The 24,382-nt window shown below is 34.0% G+C and overlaps 1 protein-coding gene across 1 annotated transcript; it reads right to left on the minus strand.

Annotated features, from left to right (window-relative positions):
* Positions 1–239: 239 nt before the first annotated feature.
* Positions 240–24,063, minus strand: LOC139842871 (uncharacterized). The gene is made up of 2 exons (XM_071832972.1): positions 23,900–24,063; positions 240–2,220 (listed from the first exon to the last, which is right to left on the minus strand). The coding sequence occupies exons 1-2, from the start codon at positions 24,061–24,063 to the stop codon at positions 240–242; spliced, it is 2,145 nt and encodes a 714-aa protein (XP_071689073.1).
* Positions 24,064–24,382: the final 319 nt, after the last annotated feature.

The raw sequence follows: 24,382 nt of genomic DNA on the forward strand, positions 1-24,382 counted from the left end.
CAAATGCTCTCGAATAATATCAATTTTGCTATTCGTCTCTAAGCAGGGCCGGTCCTGCAATTTCGGATGCCCTGGGAGAGTCGAAAAATGATGCCCCTTATAAACAAATACTATGAATGCATTATATTTAGGAGTTTGGAACCTAGTCAAGCTAGGCGGCTCATCCCCACGCCGATTGTTATTATTATCTAGAAAATTTACAATATGAGGAGATAAACTCCAAATTACACGTTTATACATCACCTAAAACGCTGCCTTTGAGCATTTCTCGAAGCAAAATCATCAATTATTTTTTCATAATCAATATCAGCTAAAAACTTATTCTCAATACTCAAAATTGCTAATCCATTCAGCCGCTCTTGACTCATTGTACTCCGTAAATAGGACTTCAATAACTTTAATTTTGAAAAACTTCTTTCTGCTGATGCTACCGTGACTGGTACGGTTAACAAAATCTTGTATGCAAGTAAGATGTTAGGAAACAAATCCATTTTCTTCGTAAACTCCATAATTTGAATAGATGTCCAAGGTCTTTCTCCCTCATACGCTTTTTTTGGCAACATGTCCTTCAAAACTTTTAACTCCATAAACAAGTCATTTCCATCTATATCAGAATCATTATCACATGTCAAAGCAGATTCAAGATTCATACAACATTCTTTCAACTTGACAATATCTAAATAAGCTAATTTTGATGCGTCAAACAAAAAACCAAAAATTGATTCAAAATTTTTCATTTGTTTAAATCTACTATTTAATTGTACAAGAGCCATATCAACTAAAACAATAAAGTAATCTGTTCTAAATTGATCTTTAGCAGATTGTTGTTCTCTTTCAGTATTTGGGATCTCATCAAATTGTTTTTTCCTATAAGATGCTCGTTTTACAGAAAATTCAGGTTCTATTTCAACAGTTTCTGCAATTTGTTTAGCTTCATTAATAGCGTTGTCCAACCCATTTTCCCGATAATTTTTAAAATAATCAATCAATCCCTCCAAATTTTTTACTGCAACGTCAAGAAGCATATCTTTAGACTGTAGCTTCTTACTAACTAAATTAATTTTAAATAAAATTTCATACCAAATAACCAAACTCAAAACAAATTCAAAACTTGAAAATTCACCATTTATCAATGATTCGGCATCTCTACAGACTTTTGCATCATTACTAACCTCTTTTAATTTTATTAAAGCTTTTTTTACTTGGGAAACTTGAGTTTTTATGGCTTTAACACTCTCTACACGACTTTCCCACCGAGTAACAGATAATGATTTTAAAGTTAGTTCATCAATATATTCAAGTAAAATACTCCACCGTTTTGTAGAACTAGAGAAGACGTTATATAGTGTTTGACATGTACCAAAAAAAGTCTTCGCTTTATTACAAGAATTTGCCATATCACACAATACCAAATTAAGACAATGACAACCACAAGGCATATAAAAAGCTCTTCGGTTTATTTCAAGTAATCTAGCTTGAACACCTGAATGTTGTCCCTTCATATTAGATCCATTATCGTACCCTTGTCCTCTAATATATTTAATATCTAAATCAAGAGATTTTAAAACATCTTGTAATACTTTAAAAAGACCTAAACCTGTTGTATCTTCTACAATCAAAAATTCTATAAAGAACTCTTCTACTTTAATAGGAGAACTCGACACATCAACGCATCTAATAATTAGGGTCATTTGTTCTTGGTGACTTACATCAGGCGTGCAATCGAGAATTACTGAATAGTACCTTGCCTCTTTTATTTTCTTAAGTATTGCACTTTTTACTTCGTATGCTAACATGCTAATTAATTCATTTTGAATTTTATGACTTAGATAATGATAATGAATTTCTTTGTTTTGAATTCTTTGCAAATGTTCACTCATAATAGGATCAAATTCACCAATCATTTGAAGTATGCCTAAAAAGTTTCCATTAGAATTTTCGTAAAGTTTTTCATTTGTTCCACGAAACGGCAAATTATATTGTGATAGACATTTAACAACAGCGATTATTCTAACTAAAACGTCTTTCCAATGTTTAGTATCTTTTTTAATAAGTTCTTGTAAGTCTTTATCAATTGTTTGATTTGTACTTAACCTCAAACGCAACTCATACCATGTTTTCAAGTTAATCAAATGTTCAGAACTATTTTCATGCGAGTTTAAAGTATGAGAAAGATTTTTCCAAGCATTTATTCCTTTACTTGCCAACTGACTTTTCGATCTAGCATTTTTAAATAATTTACAACAAAAACAAAATACCCTATCAAGCTCTTTCGAGTATATTAACCACTTTCGATCAATTGTATCACCGTTTCGTAACGTACGTATATAAAAGTCACAAGAAAAGTGTCTATTTTTTTATCTTTAGGATAGTTCAATATATTTTCCCTAATAGGCCCTTTGCTTACAAGTAAATCTTTCATTTTTGAATCTAAACCATCCCAAGTTCTCACATCAAAAATATTATAATTAATTTTGTCATTAGCATAATTGTTAGGCTTTTCTTGATCTTTTTCGGTAGAGTTGTCACTATTTTCATTAACATTAATATCATAGTCATCATTATTATTTTCATTAACATTTACATCAGAATCTTCATTATAATTTACATTGTCATTAACATCATCTTGTGAATTAATATTACCCTCGTTTAATTCTGAATTTTCAATATTTGTAGGGTTTTTGTTGTTAGTAATCGTTTCATTACCATAAGCTTGATTATTTTTTTCGACATTTTCTTGTCTAATGATAAATTTATTCAAAGATCCTCGTAGAGATTGAGCAATTTGTTCATGTCTTTTCTTTCTTTTTTTATTTTGTGCACCTGATGGTTGTGAACGAGGAAACATGATAATATAAACTAACCAAATAATATTGAATCAAAAGTAATAATATTGAATCAAAAGTAAAATTGAATTATGAAAAGATATAACCTGATTAGTTGAAGAAAGAAAAGCTTATCAAACTTAATGTTACTTCTGCCTTTGCCTTCCAGTTGCTTGATCGCTAGTCCCTAATTTGATATCAGATTCACAGTCGCATATATCGTATATAAATTTGATCACAGTGGCATATATATAAATTTATATGACGTTAATTTTTATTATCAAAAACTAAAACGGCATCTAGTATAATACGGAGTAATAATAGGGGATTGATTGGACTATATAAAGAAAGTGCTAAATTGGAGTATATTAATTGAACTATAATATAATAATTTTAAGGAAAGGTTGATATCAGACTATTCTAGACTATTTGATCATGGGCTTTTCAAAGTTGAAGTTCTTATTATACAATATATATATACACGTATGTTTTAAAGGATAAATTTTATTGGGCCTAATGAACCTACTATGGTAAGTGGACTATGACTATTGACTAATATGATGCCCCCTTGGTTCATGATGCCCTAGGCAATGGCCCATGTTGCCCATGTAAAGGGCCGGCCTTGTCTCTAAGACCAAATCGGTACTCCCGATTTCCTTTTGTCCCACTTCACCCCAACAAATCGGGGTTCGACACCTACGCCCATAAAGCATCTCATATGGCGGCATCCCGATACTAGTATGATAACTATTATTGTACGGGAATTCCACCAAAGGCAAATGCTCATCCCAACTACCCCCGAAATCAATAATGCACGCTCGTAACATATCTTCCAAAGTTTGATTCGTACGTTCGGTTTGACCGTCCGTTTGAGGATGATACGCCGTGCTCAACTTCAATTGCGTACCCATATCTTCATGAAACTTTTCCCAAAACCGAGATGTAAAACGGGTATCTCGATCCGAAATAATAGATATAGGAACACCGTGTCGAGAGATGACTTCCTTGATAAACAACTTAGCCATGGTCTCCGACGATATCGCTTCCCGAATGGGAAGAAACAAAGCACTTTTCGTCAATCGATCAACTATAACCCAAATCGAATCAAATTGGGTTCTCGCCATTTTAGGTAACTTTGTGATGAAATCCATGGTAATGTGCTCCTATTTCCATTTTGGGATTTCTAACGGTTGTAACTTACCATACGGCTTTTGGTGCTCGGCCTTAACTTGCAAACATGTAACACATTGTTCAACATATTTTACAACATCACGTTTCATGCCCGGCCACCAATAATCCTTTCGCAAATCATGATACATTTTCGTTGCGCCCGGATGAATGGAATACTTTGACTTATGTGCTTCATCAAGTAGCACCCGTCGGTAATCACCCATCTTAGGCACCCACACTCTTCCTTGAAAAGACAACAAACCACGCGAGCCCATAGTAATGAACTCCGATTGTCCCACAATTCGCTCCGCATGCTTGTTGTGAACATAAGCCTCTATTTGAATCACACCAAGTTTTTCCAGAAAATCGTTAGTAATAATCATACGTAACAATCCCAATCGTATCGCCGGGTGATGACTCTTTCGACTTAACGCATCCGCGACCACATTCGCCTTGCCCGGATGATAAAGTATTTCACAATCATAATCTTTCACCACTTCCATCCACCTACGTTGACGATAATTCAAATCTCGTTGATTAAAGAGATGTTTCAAACTCTTATGATCCGAATATATCGTACTCTTGACACCATACAAGTAGTGGCGCCAAATTTTCAACGCATGCACCACCGCCGCCAACTCAAGATCATGAGTCGGATATCTCGTTTCGTGTTCCTTTAATTATCGAGAGACGTAAGCAATGACTTTACCTCTTTGCATTAGAACACACCCGAGCCCATTTAACGATGCATCACAATAAACCGTCATATCTTCCACCCCTTCCGGCAAAACTAACACCGGAGCTTGACACAACTTCTCTTTTAACAATTGAAAAGCAATTTCTTGCTCGTTCTCCCAATTAAACCTCGTGTTCTTCCTTGTCAATTTTGTCAATGAAGAAGCGATCTTAGAAAAGTCTTGGATAAACCGACGATAATAACCGGCCAATCTGAGAAAACTTCGGACTTCCGTAGGTGTAGTCGGTTGTCTCCAACTCTTCACCATCTCAATCTTTCCCGGATCTACTTGAATACCGTCCTTGTTCACAATGTGGCCAAGGAATTGAACCTCCCTTAGCCAAAATTCACATTTGGAGAACTTGGCATACAACTTCTCCTTTCTTAACGTCTTCAATACTTCACGCAAATGACGTTCATGTTCGTTCATACTTTTCGAGTAGACTAGTATGTCGTCAATGAACACAATCACCGACTTGTCCAACATAGGTTGGCACACTCGGTTCATAAGGTCCATGAATGCCGCCGGTGCATTCGTAAGACCAAAAGGCATAACTACAAACTCAAAATGCCCATAACGCGTTCGAAAAGCCATTTTCTCTATGTCTTCCTCACGGACCCGCACTTGATGATAGCCGGACCGTAAGTCAATCTTAGAAAAATACGTTGCGCCTTGGAGTTGGTCAAACAAATCGTCAATCCTAGGTAATGGATAGCGATTCTTGATCCTCACTTTGTTCAACTCCCGATAATCGATGCGCATCCGCATACTTCCATCTTTCTTTTTCACAAACAAGACCGGAGCACCCCATGGCAAGGAGCTCGGTCGAATGAAACCCTTTTCAAGCAACTCTTGGGTTTGATTTAACAACTCTTGCATTTCCGTCAGTGCTAAACGATAAGGAGTTTTGGCAATGGGGGTAGCCCCCGGAACCAACTCAATGCGAAATTCTACTTGTCTTTCCGCCGGAACACCCGGTAACTCGTTCGGAAAAACGTCTTCGAATTCACTAACCACCGGAATTTCACGAATGGGTGGTGGCTCATCACGAGTATCCACAACATGGGCAAGATAAGCCATGCCACCACTAACAAGAAAACGATGTGCCCGTGCAAAAGAACATATCGGCACAAGTCTTCTTTGTTTATCACCGTGAATAATTAACTCTCCCCCACTTGGGGCCTTTACACGAATAAATTTTTCGTGACATGCAATATCAGCTCTATTATGATCGAGCCAATCCATACCCACAACGATATCAAAATCGTCCAAAGTCATAGGAATGAGATTAATTTTAAAGTTTTCGGCACAAAACACAACATCACAATTTTTACATACGTCAACCACTAGCACCGTCTTGCCGTCCGCTATTTCGACTTCTACCGGACGACTTAACTTAGCCAATAGCTTATTAAGTTTAGGTACAAATCGAGGTGACACAAAAGACAAATTTGCACCACTATCAAATAGAATCCTTGCCGGATTAGAGTTAACCATGAAAGTACCTGAGACAACTTCGTTCGATTGTTTGGCTTCATCATTGGTCATCAAATAATTTCGACCTCTAGCCGTACCCGCCGCCTTTTCTAACCGCTTAACATTATCATTGCACAACTCGGGACACTCGGGCCTCTTGTGCCCTTCTTTACCACAATTGAAACAAGTAAATTTGGGTGTGGAAGGTGAGTTGGGGCAATCACGAGAGATGTGACCTTTTTGCCCACAAGTATAGCAAGTGGGTACATGACCACCGGAGCCACCCTTCTTCACACTATTAACACTTTCGGAGTCCTTCTTGTTCTTTTTGTTGGAAAAGCTCGATTGATTCGAATTCTTGAACTTCCTTTTACCAAAAGTAAAACTACTCTTTCTCAACACAAGCGCTTCAAAACCCTTCGCCATATTGAACAATTCATCAAAGCTCTTCACTACGTTCACACTAATTTTCTCTTGATAATTATCATTCAAGATCCTATAAAAATCTTCCTTCAACATTTTATCATTCCCGACATACTCCGGGCAAAATTGGGTCTTGGACAAAAACACGGATTTGAGAGTGTTCAAATCCATCGACCCTTGCCTCAAGGAACGTAACTCATCCTTAAGCCTAGTTAGATAGGCTGAAGTTCGGTACTCATCGAAAAACTCTACCTTGAATTCATCTCAAGTAAAATCCATGCATTGTTCTTCACCATAAACTTGGATTTTCGCATCCCACCATAGCTTAGCGTCACCCCTTAACATGCTACAACCATACCTTGTCTTCTTATCAAGAGGACATTCATAAGTACGGAAAGCCCCCTCCATATCGGAGATCCATCGGGCACTCTTGAGAGGGTCTCGTTCACCTTCAAAGGTGGGAGGTTGAGAATCCTTAAAATTCTTATAAAAGAAGTCCCGTCTCCCCACATTATCCTCTTGATGAACGGCCTTCACTTGCTCCTTGACTACATTGAATAATTGCTCGTCAATCGTATCTAGAAACATTTTCTTAACATCCTCGAGGAACTCCGCCTTTTCATTTGCTCGAGGAACGAATCAAAATATATGGTCAACTGAATTATAATTGACATTAATTGGAATTGCTTTTTGAATCTGCAATTAATACTTAAACAACTTGTTTACGAGATTGATAAAATGGATTTTTGAATATTACCAACCGAGTAAATGAATCCTTATATAAGGTACGTCTCGTTTGTTAAACTATTGTCAAAATTGACTTTTTGAAACAACTTTGAATAACTTTTGTATGTCGATCTCGAGCATTAGGATTGTGATATACTATGACCTGACCTAGCTTGATAGACATTTATTGACCAACATATGTTCTCTAGGTTGAGATCTATGATCATTTGATATACCGAGTTTCGGTCACATTACGATGAACAACTTTATGTGCTGCTAAGGTGAGTTTCATTGGCTCCCTTTTTAATTGCTTTTGCAATCTATATTTTTGGGCTGAGAATACATGCACTTTATTTTAAATGCAATGGATACAAGTACATACTAAATTCTACACTGAGTTTGAACCGAAAATCCCTTAGCTTTGGTAACTGTTAACTGCCAGTTATAAGAACTGGTGGGCGCGAGTAGTAGTATATGGATCCATAGGGCTTGATATCCCCGTCCGAGCTAGAGCACTAGCCTTTTAACGGACGTATGCTATTTGAGAAGCGTACACGTTGGTTTGCGTGTATTATTAAGATGATTATACAAAGGGTACAAATTATATATACGTTAAGTTTAGTTACCAGGGTGCTCAATTTCGTAGAATATTTTGATAAACGTTTATGGATTGAACAACTGAAATCTTGTGATCCACCTTTATATACAGATTATGCGCAACATTAAAACTATGAACTCACTAACCTTTGTGTTGACACTTGTTAGCATGTTTATTCTCAGGTTCCCTAGAAGTCTTCCGCTGTTTGCTTATATGATAGACAAGCTATGTGCATGGAGTCTTATATGGCATATTTTTCAAGAAAACGTTACATTCACCAATTCATCATCATGTACCTTATTTTGACTGCATTGTCAACGGAAGTACTATTGTAAACTATTATATATGGTGATTGTCTATATGTAGAAATCATCAGATGTCGAAAACCTTTGATTTAAATATTCATTTATGGTGTGCCTTTTCAAAAGAATGCAATGTTTACAAAACGTATCATGTAGAGGTCAAATACCTCGCAATGAAATCAATGAATGACGTGTTTGTCCATATGGATTTGGAGCGATCGTCACAGTTGGTATCAGAGCGTTGGTCCTAGTGAACCAGGTCTTGCATGAGTGTGTCTAACTGGTTATTGTTAGGATGCATTAGTGAGTCTGGACTATGACCGTATATGTTTTTACCAAGTTTTGCTTACCATTTATCGTCAGAAATTACTTGCTTATCATTCTTAAGTCTAGACACGTCTTACTGCATTTACTGCATAGATAGTGTACCTATAAAATTCATATCTTAGCATATCTATTACTGTAAACTTTTCCTGACATCTTCCGAAAATTTCTCCATAATTTACGGGATTTTGGTATTATATATACATATGTAAATTATGTATTGAGGAGTACCAATCTAAATTCTATAATCTATCTTATATCAAAAATCAATTCCCTGATTATACAAGATGGATCACGTATCTAGTTCAAATTCCTTAAATTCCTACAGCTATTCCGATATGGATATTCACCTGAACTCCGAAGACAGTGTAACCGGAATGGATCAACCAATTAGCCATCATCTATTCTGGATGAATTGGGGATGGGTTCGTAGCTTACTTAGTCATTGGAGACAAGAAGAAGGCGATCCCTTCCATCCACCACATTGCCCTCTTGGCGAAGAACCTGAAGCACTTACCGGCGAACCTGTTCGTAATACCATTTTCTCTCTCATTTCCAGAGTATCTAGTCATGATTATATATTATCTCACATTCTAAATCTTATTCGTCCGCTCGTCTGAACCACCGATCATCCCGGTATAATAGAAGAAGTCAACGAGCTTCGCGCTCGGATAGTGGCTTTGGAGAATATGGTGCGAAGGTTACAAACACCAGCAGCAGCACCAGCAGCATAACCAGTACCACCATCATCAACAACATCAGTACCATTACCACCACCAACAACCACATCCGCATCCCACACCTCAATATCACATCTAAAAACTGTACTTCGGATATCAACATCATACGCACCGTAGATACCAAGGAGTGCCAACAATAATAAATGATGAAGTACTGATTCATAACTTCATCGAAGAAATATTCTACGATGATTATGTAATCTCTTAAATCTTAGAGATTATTTATCCCAGTTCTAACCGTAAATCAGATAAATAGAAGGAAGAATAGAAACCTTGACAAGAATAATGCATAAGGTACAAGCTAGACTTGTTTTACCAACAGCATCAATAGTACCCTTAGCCTCACCAGCACAGTTAGTGCTGTCAACATCATTAAAATCATCAGTACCTCTAACATCACAAGCTCCGCCAGTTCAAGAAAGCACCGTGGATATTATTACAAGTCAACAACGCGTATATTTGCATCAACGAGTTATGAAATATTAACTCATTCCCTCTGAAGAATTTATATGTATATCTTATATATATTTTAAAACCATCATAAATCTTTTCGAACTAAGCTATTAAGTATGAATTGAAAAAGGGTAAATACTACTCGGTTAAATTCATATTACTAATATGCTATGATGTACATCCTTCATTAATGACTTAACCATCGTTAACTACAATCTCTGTTTCCAACTCAATGAATTTCATTTCATAATAAACTAAGTATATTATTCAATTATATGGTTGATTTTATACTTTCATCTTCGATGTATTCGAAACTTTCTAGAAAACATCATTCGTATCTTGCGAAGTTAGCAAGAGTTCCATGAGCACCAACATGATTCACTGAGAAAATATCAATAAAACTGAGTATTGATTACATTAGTGAAATACTCCGTAAAGATTATTAAATCTTTAATGTTTTAGAGATTATTCATTTCTAATTCAAGTCAAAAATCAAATGAGCTTAATATGATATTAACTCATCAAATCTGTATTACATCTGAAGAAAATATACATACATATATTTTCATAAAGACGGTAATAAAAATTCTTTTGTACAAAATATTACTTGTGAAATCTTTAACGGGTAGGTAATTCCCGGGAAATATATAAGTTCACAATTAATATGTTATACTGTACATTCTTCAACTTTGATTCAAAAATTATTAACTATGCTCACAGCGATATACAATTGTTTCCATACAAATTCAATTACATATTCTGATATTGACGGATCAGAATCCAAGTCAAGATTTAACGGGTGACATCATTCTTAGATCTCTACATCTTTCAAAGCTATACTTTGACTTCAAAAATGTGAAAGATCCTTTAGCATTGTTATTACTAAAAATAACCTTGTAATTTCTTTTCAAAGTATCCAGTATTATCAACCGTTCAACCAGTCAATGACGACCTTTCAGACTTGAAACTTTGGCATATACGTTTTTGTTATCGGGGAATCTTCCATGTTCCACCACATTAGCAGTAAATTTACCAACAACTTCATTGATCTTTGACCTTCTGAAAAATCCTTATACTCATTGAAACCGTATCATGTACTCATCCACATCTTGTAACGGCAATTGCCATACTAACTATCGGGAATTAGCAAGCAGTATTTTGAAATCTTGCAGCACATCTACTGTGACGATCGCTCCAAATCCATATGGACGAACACGTCATTCATTGATTTCATTGCGAGGTATTTGACCTCTATATGATACATTTTGTAAACATTACATTCTTTTGAAAAGGCACACCATAAATGAATATTTAAATCAAAGGTTTTCGACATCTGATGATTTCTACATATAGACAATCACCATAAATAATAGTTTACAACAGTATTTCCATTGACAATGCAGTCAAAATAAGATACATGGTGATGATTTGGTGAATGCAACGTCTCCTTGAAAAATAAGTCATGTAAGACTCCATGCACATAGCTTGTTTAACATCTAAGCAAACAGCAGAAGACTTCTAGGAAACCTGAGAATAAACATGCTAACAAGTGTCAACACAAAGGTTGGTGAGTTCATAGTTTTAATGTTGCGCATAATCTGTATATAAAGGTGGATCACAAGATTTCAGATGTTTCATCCAGAAACGTTTATCAAAATATTCTACGAAATTGAGCACCCTGGTAACTAAACTTAACGTATATATAATTTGTACCCTTTGTATAATCATCTTAATAATACACGCAAACCAACGTGTACGCTTCTCAAATAGCATACGTCCGTTAAAAGGCTAGTGCTCTAGCTCGGACGGGGATATCAAGCCCTATGGATCCATATACTACTACTCGCGCCCACCAGTTCTTATAACTGACAGTTAACAGTTACCAAAGCTAAGGGATTTTTAGTTCAAACTCAGTGTAGAATTTAGTATGTACTTGTATCCATTCCGTTTAAAATAAAGTGCATGTATTCTCAGCCCAAAAATATATATTGCAAAAGCAATTAAAAAGGGAGCAAATGAAACTCACCTTAGCAGCACATAAAGGTGTTCATCGTAATGTGACCGAAACTCGGAATATCAAATAATCGTAGATCTCAACGTATCCATATTGTGATTCAATATTTCAAAAAAAAAAACGTAGACGCAACAGAGATGATAAACACTAGGTTTGACTTGCGAACAGTACTCTTGAACATTACCCATAACCTCCTTAGTAATAACCCATAATTTCCTTAGCTCTATCCCGCTCGTAAAACTCATTTTTGAAAGTGACACGCTCATAACCTCGTCGTAGTATTTTATGTATAATACTAATTAATAATACTAATAATAATAAGATTAATAATAATATTAATCTTAATAATAATAATAATAATAATAATAATAATAATAATAATAATAATAATAATAATAATAATAATAATAATACGGAGTAAAAATGATTTGAATCAGAAGTGGAAGTGGTCGAGCTTTTATAGTGTGGCCTGATTTCTCCTTCCATGCGATCGCATGGATTTTAGGCTGTCGCATGGCCTCTTTTTCCAGCTCACATGTTTTTAACTCCTAGCTTGTCGACATAATATAATAATATATATAATATATATATAATTTAAATTAATTAATTATATATTATATTTTATTCCCGTGCATATTTGACTTGTAATTTTCGTTCTGATAAGTCGTACGTTGTTACTCGACTTATGTCCAGGTTCCGGTTTCTCAAACGTATTTTCGTACACTTAGAAAACTCGCTTTTTACGTTTCGTGACTCGTACCTTTGTTAAAATATAGTCTTAAATTACCCTAAACCATACCACTCAAAGTATATCTTAAACTTTCGAGTATTTTGGTCATTTACTTCTAATATATATATATATATATATATATATATATATATATATATATATATATATATATAATACATACATTTTCATTTTGAAATAGTGTTTTACTGTAGCAAAGTTACCGTAGCAAAGTCAATTTTTACTGTAGCAATTCACTGTAGCAAATAGTGATTTTCGAAAACACTGTAGCATTTTGGGTACTGTAGCAATTTGAAAATACTGTAGCAAATTAGTGTTTTACTAGTTCATCTTAAACGCTTTAGTTAACTTATCTAAATATCAATTGAATCAATAAACGAATGTTACTATCGTTTACTAAATAACTTGAAATTATATATATGTATATATCCTTTAAATATACATAAATCAGTTTTTAAATACACATTGGAAGTTATTTATAAATAAATTTTAATAATAAATATTTCAACTTATCATATATATTCAAATAGATATTTAAACCAATAAGTTTAATGTACGGTATCAAATAATTAATACATTGTTACCTTTTCAAGTTATAGTATATATGTATCTATTTACATATAATTGTTCGCGAATCGTCGAAAACAACCGAAGGGTATTTAAATATATAAAAGTAGTTCAAAAATTTTGAGATTCAGTTTTACAGACTTTGCTTATCGTGTCGGAAATGTTAATCATACAAAGATTAAGTTTAAATTTGGTCAGAAATTTCCGGGTCATCACATCTACGCCAACAGTTATATGTGTTCATATGACGTCTACCTCCTGGACTTACATACTTCGAATGTGAAGTTTCTGAAAAACACCCCAAACTACGAAACTAGTTCTCTAAATTTTGTAAAAATGTTGATGAAGCAGCAAAAAAACTGTAAACGACCTTAACAGTCAAAAGTTTGATGATAAAGAATAGTATGGTGGTAAAGCTGAGAAAAAGAGAAGGTTTGGAACTGAAAAACGGATTGAGTAAAGTATGAAAGAGGCGGTGAATAAATCACAAAGACTGAACCTGCCTTCAAAGAATCCAAATGATTCAGCGACTGCTGAAACCATTAGTAAGAACCTTACTTCTTATTCTAAACCTTCACAGACAGATTTTCCGCATCATCATCTGATATTAGAAATTCTAAGATATTATCATATCTTTCATTATAAATATCCTCGATATTTCTGAAGATATTTTCGTAACTATTATTATCCGAAATTATTTATCTCCTCGCGCTATCTGTGTTACATCATAAAAGAAACTATTTTAGTTTCTAAATTCTGAAACCTTCAAGTTTAAAATATGAATGTTTTGAAGTAGTGTTGGGAACTGAAGCATGAATTAGTATAATATAATGACACTTGATCAACGTGATTATATTACAGTAAGTCATGCTGAGTTTCTAATGGAACGTGATAAAGGTTCACAGATCATACCCTCATCATGAACCATGTTACATAACTCTTTCATTCTATTTAACCTCTAAACATATCAAGAAAATATTTTTCTTGATGATTCGGTCTTTTTCGAGTTATTCTGGTAATTTGACAAGTCAGATTGTGCTATTACCATTTCTTTCTTAAAACATTAGTTATGTTCATCTGAAACTTCATACCTACGAATTCTGGACCATTATCCGCTTGACTTAAGGTCGGGAAGAGAAAACAAAAGCATGAAGCTCTGAAATATAATGGAGAATATAAAGCCCGATAACAACCCCGAAATTACAAACCGTGTATATCAATGCGTATAGCAATATAAAGACACGGGAGAATGAAAAACACTATAACCTCAAGGTAATAGTAGAAGAAAATAACTTCCTCTGGTGGCAGATGAAAAAGAAGAATGAAGGATACGATAGCCAGGAAAATATCAAGAATCATAACTGGATTAAGCATTTTCACAATCTATTGGGATGTATGAAATAAGAAAGAAGATTATAGGAGTGGTGAAAATAAATGAAACGGAAGAGGTCAATTTATAGCAATCGAGGCAGATTACGCATTTAATCAAAGAAAATCCTAATTTTTGCAAATTCCGAAGAATCAAATCTTATTTAGATTATGAAGATTTTCTATTCCTTAAATTCTGGAAATCAATCGTAACTACGTCAAAAGCTAAGACGAATCTCTATTCTTTCATTTCACTCTTTTACGATAACTTCTCTCATACGCTTCGAGAAATCGGATTGTTTTATCCATATAATTCAACGGTGATAAAATTCTATTTATCAACTCATATTCGTCATGAAAACATTTCTATTGTTAGCCATGACAACCTCACTTAAATTTCGGGACGAAATTTCTTTAACGGGTAGGTACTGTGATGACCCGGAAATTTCTGACCAAATTTAAACTTTATCTTTAAATGATTTAATGTTTCCGACACGATAAGCAAAGTCTATGAAGTTGAATCTCAAAATTTTAGAACTGTTTCATGTATTAAATTACATTTGACTGCTCTCGACGATTCATGAACAATTATATGTATGTATATATATATATATATATATATATGTACAAGTAAAAACGACTTTCCTACCGTAAAACACTATTTGATACAGTAAAATGACTTTGCTACAGTAAAACACTATTTGCTACAGTAAAACACTATTTGATGCCGACGAACTAGCAAACAAAAACAGGATAAGGCGGTCATGCGATCGCATGGCAAAAACACTAAAAACTCATGCGATCGCATGAGGTACTGTAGCAGGCCACATACTATAAAAGCGCGATCTGGTCTCCACATATTATTATTATTTATTATATTATTATTATTATTATTATTATTATTATTATTATTAAGATTAATATTATTATTATTAATCTTATTATAATATTATTATTAGTAGTATATATACATAAAATACTACGACGAGGTTATGAGCGTGACACCTTCAAAATGGGTTTTTGAGCGGGATAGAGCTAAGGAAATTATGGGTTATTGCCAAGGAGGTTATGGGTAATGTTCGAGGGTATATTTGTGTGTGAATCAAATCTAGTGTTTATCATCTCTGTTGCGTCTACGTACTTTCCTACAATATTGAATCTCAATATTGATACGTAAGCACTCATATTTTATCTTTTATATATTAATTGTGTATCCATGTTTAGTGCTCGAGTATATATATTTATATATACGTGTATGCTAATTTTCGTCGTTAAACAGTTTATAATAAATCACGAATTAAATACGTATATTACGGGTAAAAGCTATATGATATACATGTTTTCGGAAAGCTGGCGAAAAATCAATAACTTTTCATTTAGATATCGAATAGTTTCGAGGAACGAATCAAAATATATGGTCAACTGAATTATAATTGACATTAATTGGAATTGCTTTTTGAATCTGCAATTAATACTTAAACAACTTGTTTACGAGATTGATAAAATGGATTTTTGAATATTACCAACCGAGTAAATGAATCCTTATATAAGGTACGTCTCGTTTGTTGAACTATTGTCAAAATTGACTTTTTGAAACAACTTTGAATAACTTTTGTATGTCGATCTCGAGCATTAGGATTGTGATACACTATGACCTGACCTAGCTTGATAGACATTTATTGACCAACATATGTTCTCTAGGTTGAGATCTACGATTATTTGATATACCGAGTTTCGGTCACATTACGATGAACAACTTTATGTGCTGCTAAGGTGAGTTTCATTGGCTCCCTTTTTAATTGCTTTTGCAATCTATATTTTTGGGCTGAGAATACATGCACTTTATTTTAAACGCAATGGATACAAGTACATACTAAATTCTACACTGAGTTTGAACCGAAAATCCCTTAGCTTTGGTAACTGTTAACTGCCAGTTATAAGAACTGGTGGGCGCGAGTAGTAGTATATGGATCCATAGGGCTTGATATCCCCGTCTGTGCTAGAGCACTAGCCTTTTAACGGACGTATGCTATTTGAGAAGCGTACACGTTGGTTTGCGTGTATTATTAAGATGATTATACAAAGGGTACAAATTATATATACGTTAAGTTTAGTTACCAGGGTGCTCAATTTCGTAGAATATTTTGATAAACGTTTCTGGATTGAACAACTGAAATCTTGTGATCCACCTTTATATACAGATTATGCGCAACATTAAAACTATGAACTCACCAACCTTTGTGTTGACACTTGTTAGCATGTTTATTCTCAGGTTCCCTAGAAGTCTTCCGCTGTTTGCTTATATGATAGACAAGCTATGTGTATGGAGTCTTATATGGCATATTTTTCAAGAAAACGTTGCATTCACCAATTCATCATCATGTACCTTATTTTGACTGCATTGTCAACGGAAGTACTATTGTAAACTATTATATACGGTGATTGTCTATATGTAGAAATCATCAGATGTCGAAAACCTTTGATTTAAATATTCATTTATGGTGTGCCTTTTCAAAAGAATGCAATGTTTACAAAACGTATCATATAGAGGTCAAATACCTTGCAATGAAATCAATGAATGACGTGTTCGTCCATATGGATTTGGAGCGATCATCACATACTTAGACTCACAATCAAGTCAAACTTACCCATTTACACTTCTTTCATAAATCTTAAAGTGCATTAGTGACTAACAACACCAATTGACACTTACAACCTCGAATCACAAGGCCAAAACCCTAAATAGTGGCTATTAGGGTTTCCTACAACAACATAACCCAAACTCACCCATTTTACCCTCAAATGGGTCATACAAATCTCTAGTAAACCCAAACCCTAGCCATTAACCAATTAAAACTTAAAACATAAAGTTAGAACTTACCAAGACTATCTTCTTGTAGCTAGTAACAAGGAGAACAACTTTAAATCTCGCTCCTAGGTTTGATTCACAAATCTCCAACTCCAAATCTCAAGATTAAACTAAGTGGGTTTTGTGTTTTGGGAGAGAAATTGGAAAGAAAATAGAAAAGGAAATGAAATAAATGAACTAGTGGTGGAGGTTTAATGCTCCCATCAGATCCACATGTTAAATTATCAATTTGCCCCTTAAATTTATTTAATTTGAGCTAAAATCGAAGTCAGAACTGCTGAGGTGCCGCGGCGCGGCCCATTTGTCGCGGCGCGACCTAACGAAGGAAAAATGACCCCTTTTAACTTGACTTCTGATCTGGAATTGCTTTATATGCCGCGGCGCGGACCAATTGTCGCGGCGCGGCCTAAGGCTGTAACTGGACAGTTCGACCGATTTTAAACAATTTTCGATTTTATTTGATTTGTACATTCCAAACCCGCTTCCTATATTCACCTAGCCTTCAACAATAGTCTCACAAGACTTAACGCTAACCAAACCCATGATTAAACTTATACATGCACACATTATCAAGTATACATATATGTATGTATGTATATATATATATATATATATTATATATATATATATATATATATATATATATATATATATATATATATATATATATATATATATATATATCTACGCATATATTCATACATTTGTGCATAAGCTAACGAGTTATAAACGTACAAATGATTAAGTGAGCACCTTTCGATACGTACGGGAAAACGGGATGTTACAATACTATTGTTATTAGGGATTGATTTTTCGGCCCATGATCTAAAACTTTACATATGTACACAAAAACTTCTGCAATCTGTATCATCACAACAGAAGGTCGACTCACTATTGGGGATGTCAGTACTACTACTACTACTAAGATTTACATGAATAGAATTGAGCTCAATGTTACTAATTTCCAATCTAGGTATATTCTACGTCTCGCTTTTTATTCTCAAAGTAGGTAGTAAACTCCGTTATGTTATGATATGAGATACTAGAATTTTTATATAAATATTCGTCAACTTCAGTTACTTTAATTAACTCTATTTCTACTCATTGATTTAGTTGGCCAAACTACAAATATATTTGATAAATAAAGTTATTCTGTATACTAACAGTTAATTTGACTTTTCAGGTCAAAACTCTGTTAGTTAGGATACTTGCTGGGAGTAGTCGACTTGATTTCACAGCTGACAAAATGTGGTTTTCTTAGTTGGCCTTTGCTGCATTTATCGTTGGACTTAAGATAATGGAGATTTTCCAGACGTTTTACAAATATTTTGTAGTCTCGATCTACCTTTTTTACTTTTTATATTTCAATTAGACAAAGATGTTTTCCTGTTTATTTTTCGCATTTATAGCAAAATTGGCTATTCATAAGTACATATAATACGACATTTTATTTAGACTAATTTATCTATAACTCACAACAATAATCATTTGATAAAGTCAATTAATTTTGCTCAATTTTTTACCCACCCGTACAACGCAAAATACATGAAATAAAATCCATGAAAAAATGACTCAAAGGTTAGTGTTTTATTTTTTTTCGTTTATCTTTACCATCTTTTCCTTTGTTGCTTGAAAAAAGGTAACAGTACATGTGCCTTTTTTAATATTTTGTTGGCATGTTTGTGCAGATGATATCATATGCGTATATCTTTCGTAGACGTGCTTCGTTTCATTTTTCTTCGTGGAGTATCAAATTTTTTTTTAAAGGCAAACTCACACACCCATCTAATACTAACGTGAATATATACACCACGAAATGTCCTCAAGGTTGTAAGAGTGGCCTCGATACTGCCAAGCCATTGGCTCTTTGGTTCGTGGAGTATCAAATATTTACAAGTTTCTTCTTCGTACAATACATTTTTTTTTATTTTGCCCATGTTTTCTGGTACATGCATTTACATTTATGCGTTTGTTTTTTTTGGTTTTGTTTACTGCACTATTATTTATACATGATTAATTGATTATAGTATGCGATTGTTCTTTTAGCTGATGTTAACTAATGCTGTTTTTTATCTGTTTCAGAAAGATTTCTCCTACCATTTTGCTTGATGTACCATAAGACTCCTTGAGGAGATATTCGGTCCTTTACTTCCGATAGTAATGGTAAAAATTTGACACTTGAATCATAATTTTGAAATAACTATAGGTATCAACTATTGTTTTGGTTTATCATGAAGGTTAGAAAAATCAAACGAAGCATTTACCGCTTTGACCCGATGAGAATCAACCATATTTGTCTACTAATCTGCATTGGGTCATGTAGTCTAAACTTATAAAGATATATTAATAATTTATCTTCTATACATGCATAATGGAATGACTCGGTATTGCACCTTTCTGTTTGGCACTCTCTTAGAACAGAGGAAAGCTCAACTATGAACACATTGCTCGAGCGTAACACTGACTGTAGCGTTATTAATATTTAGTGCTAAAGATGATTTATTACTCACGGTTTCCTACTATTTCTGGTTATGCTAAAAAAATGTTTAAGTTAAGTGGATGTTGAGTAACGGGTCAAAACATGGGTTGAACCAAAACTCTAAAGCATCCATATTTGTAGTACTAACTTTTAAAGTTGATTTTTCACGTATCAACACACAAGTTATGATATGTTAAAATATTATTAGTTTCCGAGTGAAGTGAATACAGAGGTTTTATACACTCAAACTATTATTTGGGTGATTTTTAACCTAATTTACCTATTCTTGGGTTTTAGGTTTAGTTTTAGGGATTAGGGTTTTGGATTTAGATTTAGGGTTTGGGGTTTAGATTTAGGGTTTGAGGTTTAGGGTTTAGGATTTAGGGTTTAGGTTAAGGTTTAAGGTTTAGATTTAAGGTTTTTGGGTTTAGGTTAGGGTTTAGATTTAGGGTTTTCGGTTTAGGTTTAGTGTTTATGGTTTAGGGTTTAGGGTTTAGGGTTGGGTTTAGATTTAGGGTTTAGTTTAAGTGTTTAGGGTTTAGATTTAGGGTTTAGGTTTAGTGTTTAGATTTAGGGTTTGAGGTTTAGATTTAGAGTTTAGGTTAGGGTTTTGGGTTTAGATTTTAGGATTTAGATGTTAGGTTTTGGGTTTAGATTTAAGGTTTATGTTGGGGTTTAGGGTTTAGATTCTAGGGTTTAGATTTTAGGGAATGACGTTAATACAGATGGTAGGTTTTTTTGACGACAAATGCAGATGGATTGAGGTTTGTGAAAATGAGAATGAGAAAAGTTTGAATCCCACAGATAGGGAATAAATTTGGCAGCAGGTATGGACATAAAAGGAAAGATTGAAATGACTTATACGCAAGAATATATGTCACTGTAAGTCTTCTAATTATAATAATAGAGACTTTTAGAAATAGGATCCAAAATTTTCTAATGAAGGTAACAGAACATTGTGTTGCTATAGAATATCACATCTACGTCTTACCGTACACTCCACTGTCAAATTATAGGTCTAACGAGGATAAACAAACCCACGCTTCGCTGCGGGGTGGTTTTGGTTGGTTAGCGGTCGATTAATTAAACGTTTAAAAAAATGGCTAACGGTCGGTTAACTAAATGTTTAAAAATAAAGGAATTAAAAATGAAATGGAAAAAAGTAAGCGAAAAAATGTAATGAAAAAATGGTTTTGGTCGGTTAACGAAGCATTTTTTAAAAACGGTTCGCGGTCGGTTAACAAAAAGTTTATAAAGTAAATGAATGAAAATGACAGACAAAAATAGGAAGTGAAAAAAGCTATAAAAAATAATGAAAAAATAATAAAAAAATGTCAAATATCCTAAAGACCCTCTAATTTGAGGTTAATTACATCCTTGCCACTATGAATAGTGACAAGGCTCATGCCTATTAGTAATATTTATAATTTATAATTTGTAGTGTATCGGTGGATTTTGTAGGTGATTTTATTATCTCGGGTAGCGGAGGGTTGCTGTAAGCAGTAACAATGAGATCCAAATACATGGGAATGGCTTTCTTTAACTCATGTTCTGTGTACACATAATGTTACTCACTTTTGGTCAGTTTTATGAACATTTTCGCTATTGTTTATCGTTAAAATTGAAAAACTGTTATTAAAGTGTTTACTATCTTTCAAGCTTATGTTTATGCATTTATAGTTTTATCATCAAGCAAGAAACGTCATTTTCTTTTACGTTTTATATTTACTTCGTATTTTAAACGTTCTATATTATAAATAAAAGGATACATACGATAGGTGCATACCAAGAAGGCATAACATCCTTGATGCTTATGCTTATGGTTTTCTTCAAAGTAATAAAATTTGTAGGAGTTTCAGTTTTAACTCATTTTGTATGAATGGGTTGATTTAGTTCATGTTTCATCACTAATGAGTCAATAGTTGTACAACCTGTACTTTTACTTCGTATAGATGTAATCATATTATTCCCAATAGGTATTTCTCACTTAATATGAATAATGTTTTTTAAGGACCACGATTGCTATAATGTTATGTGTATCACTTTCCTCACATAATTCGCATAGATGTAATTTGGCCAGACTTGATGTTCAATATTATGTGTATCACTTTTCTCAAATTAAGTTATTATTTCCTAAATTGTGCTTTAAGATCCAGAACACAAATGGAAGTTTACAATGGAATACCAAACGAAAGTGTCACTCCATGCTATAAGAGTCCTTGTTAATGTTTCATTCTTTGAAGTCGATATTGTGGTGTCATAAAAGAAGTTTGTCTCTCTAAACTTTTGCTAAATGTACATAGAAATGCAACCCTAACAATAGTGAACTTGTACCCCAAATGTGCACTTGGAAATTCACTAAACTTGAACGAGAGAATAAATACATCGTAATAATGTCTTCTTTAGTCATTAAAACTGGCACATCACCTCTTTTGTATTACATCATAGGTTTGTTAGGCTTGATTATACGTTTAATACTAATAAAAAACACCTTCAAAAGAGTTGTCCTTATTTTATGTTATCACTGTCTGCAACCAGTGGCGGAGCTTGAACGTAATGGTTGGAGGGGCCAAATTTTGTTTAATGTGTGATAAGTTTTTAGCAAGAAAAAACACAAATTTTGGAGAACAAAATTTTATATTTTATACATATTTTAGGTGATAATATCGATCGTAATTGTATATAATCTATGTTAACTCCTTAAACTTTAGTTTTAGTTTAATTTCAAAGTAAAAATTCCCAAGAGATATGGAAGAATGAAACAAAATGTTGAGAAAAACAAAATCTGCGAGCCTTCACCATTTTCACAATATCTTCTTCATACAGACTCCGTTTTTTGTTTATTTAAAAGTTCAAATGTCCGTAACTCAAAGGGTACAAAATTCCGTTACTTACTGAAAGTTTTGTTGGGGCGAGGGCCCCATACTGCCCTAATAAAGCTCCACCCCTGCCTGCAACTTTATACTTCGAACCTATTAGCATATACGAACTGTTGAATACTACTACTTTCGAATTTAATTGTTTTGAATAGTTTTTTTATTCATATTTTTACACATTTGAACTTTTAGAATGGTATATTATTTATTTGTGTTATAATGGTTGAAGATTGTCTTAAAATATTACTATTCCATAAAACTCGCGAAATCGCGGGTATTTAACTAGTATATATATTGTTGTGATTTAGCGCACTTTCAAGACCCGATAAATTAATAGAACAATTAAGCAATAAATAAAGACACAAGATTTTACGTGGTTCGGCTTGAGGCCTAGTCCACGGGCGGAAGCAGGGAAGGATTTTGTTAGCAAATATGACAAACTCGAGGTTACAGTGTATCACTCAATCTAGGATCTAAAATACTAACAACGTATTTAGACCGCTCACTAGATTATAACACTTCCCTCTTAACTCACTCGTATAGAATTTTGATTAACAATTCTATACCTCACTCTTTTCTCTATACTACTTTTACAAGAGTTAATTAAACTCTTTCAAGTATGGGATGATTAAAATGAAATCCATGCACTTCCTTTTATAGTTGAACTTGTATGTTAGGAATAAGACTTCAAATTGCATACTCCTTCCATTTGTCATTTGTTTAAAATAAGTTGTAAACAAGTTGTCAACAAGTTGTAAGTTCTAGTGCATCCCCTTTCTTTGACTTGTAATACCAATATGTATACAATTTGAATTTGATATCTCAAATACAACTCATAACATAGTTGACATTCTAGAGTTTACTAGATAATAGTTGTCATGCATGTATGTAGTCTTCATTCTAGTGTGAAACCAAGTTGGAATTGAGTCAACAAAACCATTGTGGGCTTGACCAAAGCACCATCCAACAAATCTCCACCTTGACGAACATTCCACGCCTTTGCTATCCTCTCTCAATCTCCGCTTCCTTCCAGCCCCTGAGGGCTCATCACTTTTGAATACCGCGAATGCCAACCAAGTCCAAGCAATGTTTGAATTTGATTGTAGTAACTACCTTCATCAACATATCTGCTGGATTATCTGATGTACTAATCTTTCTCACAATTATAACCCCTTTAGATATTACTTCGTGAATAAAGTGATACCTTATGTCTATGTGCTTGGCTCTTTCATGATACATTTGATTTTTAGTCAAATGTATCGCACTCTGATTATCACAATGCACAATAGTCTGATCTTGTCGTATACCAAGATCACTAACCAAACCCCTCAGCCACTTTGCTTCTTTCACACCCTCTGTCATAGCCATGTATTCTGCTTCAGTTGTGGACAAAGCAACAGTCAATTGTAATGTTGCTTTTCAATTAACAACACATCTTCTGAGAGTAAAAACATACCCAGTCTGAGACCTTCTCCGATCCAAATCACCAGCATAGTCTGAATCAACGTATCCGGTAACATTAGTATTACCACCGCTATCAAATACTAAGCCAATATCGGTTGTCCCTTTAAGGTACCGAAGAATCCATTGCACCGCTTGCCAATGAGCTTTCCTTGGACGATCCATATATCTGCTCACCACGCTTACCGCCTGTGCAATCTCCGATCTAGTACATACCATAGCATAC

This window comes from Rutidosis leptorrhynchoides, chromosome 4 (genome assembly GCF_046630445.1).
Source record: "Rutidosis leptorrhynchoides isolate AG116_Rl617_1_P2 chromosome 4, CSIRO_AGI_Rlap_v1, whole genome shotgun sequence".
NCBI classification, from domain to species: Eukaryota; Viridiplantae; Streptophyta; class Magnoliopsida; order Asterales; family Asteraceae; genus Rutidosis; species Rutidosis leptorrhynchoides.

What these genes read in the sequence shown, in the direction of transcription:
- LOC139842871 (XM_071832972.1), bottom strand. Translation starts at nt 24,063, where the DNA reads ATGGCTATGACAGAGGGTGTGAAAGAAGCAAAGTGGCTGAGGGGTTTG. An exon ending in GCCAAGCACATAGACATAAG is followed by an intron (nt 2,221 to 23,899) that starts GTATCACTTTAT and finishes TAAAAATGCTAG; the next exon opens with ATCGAAAAGTCAGTTGGCAA.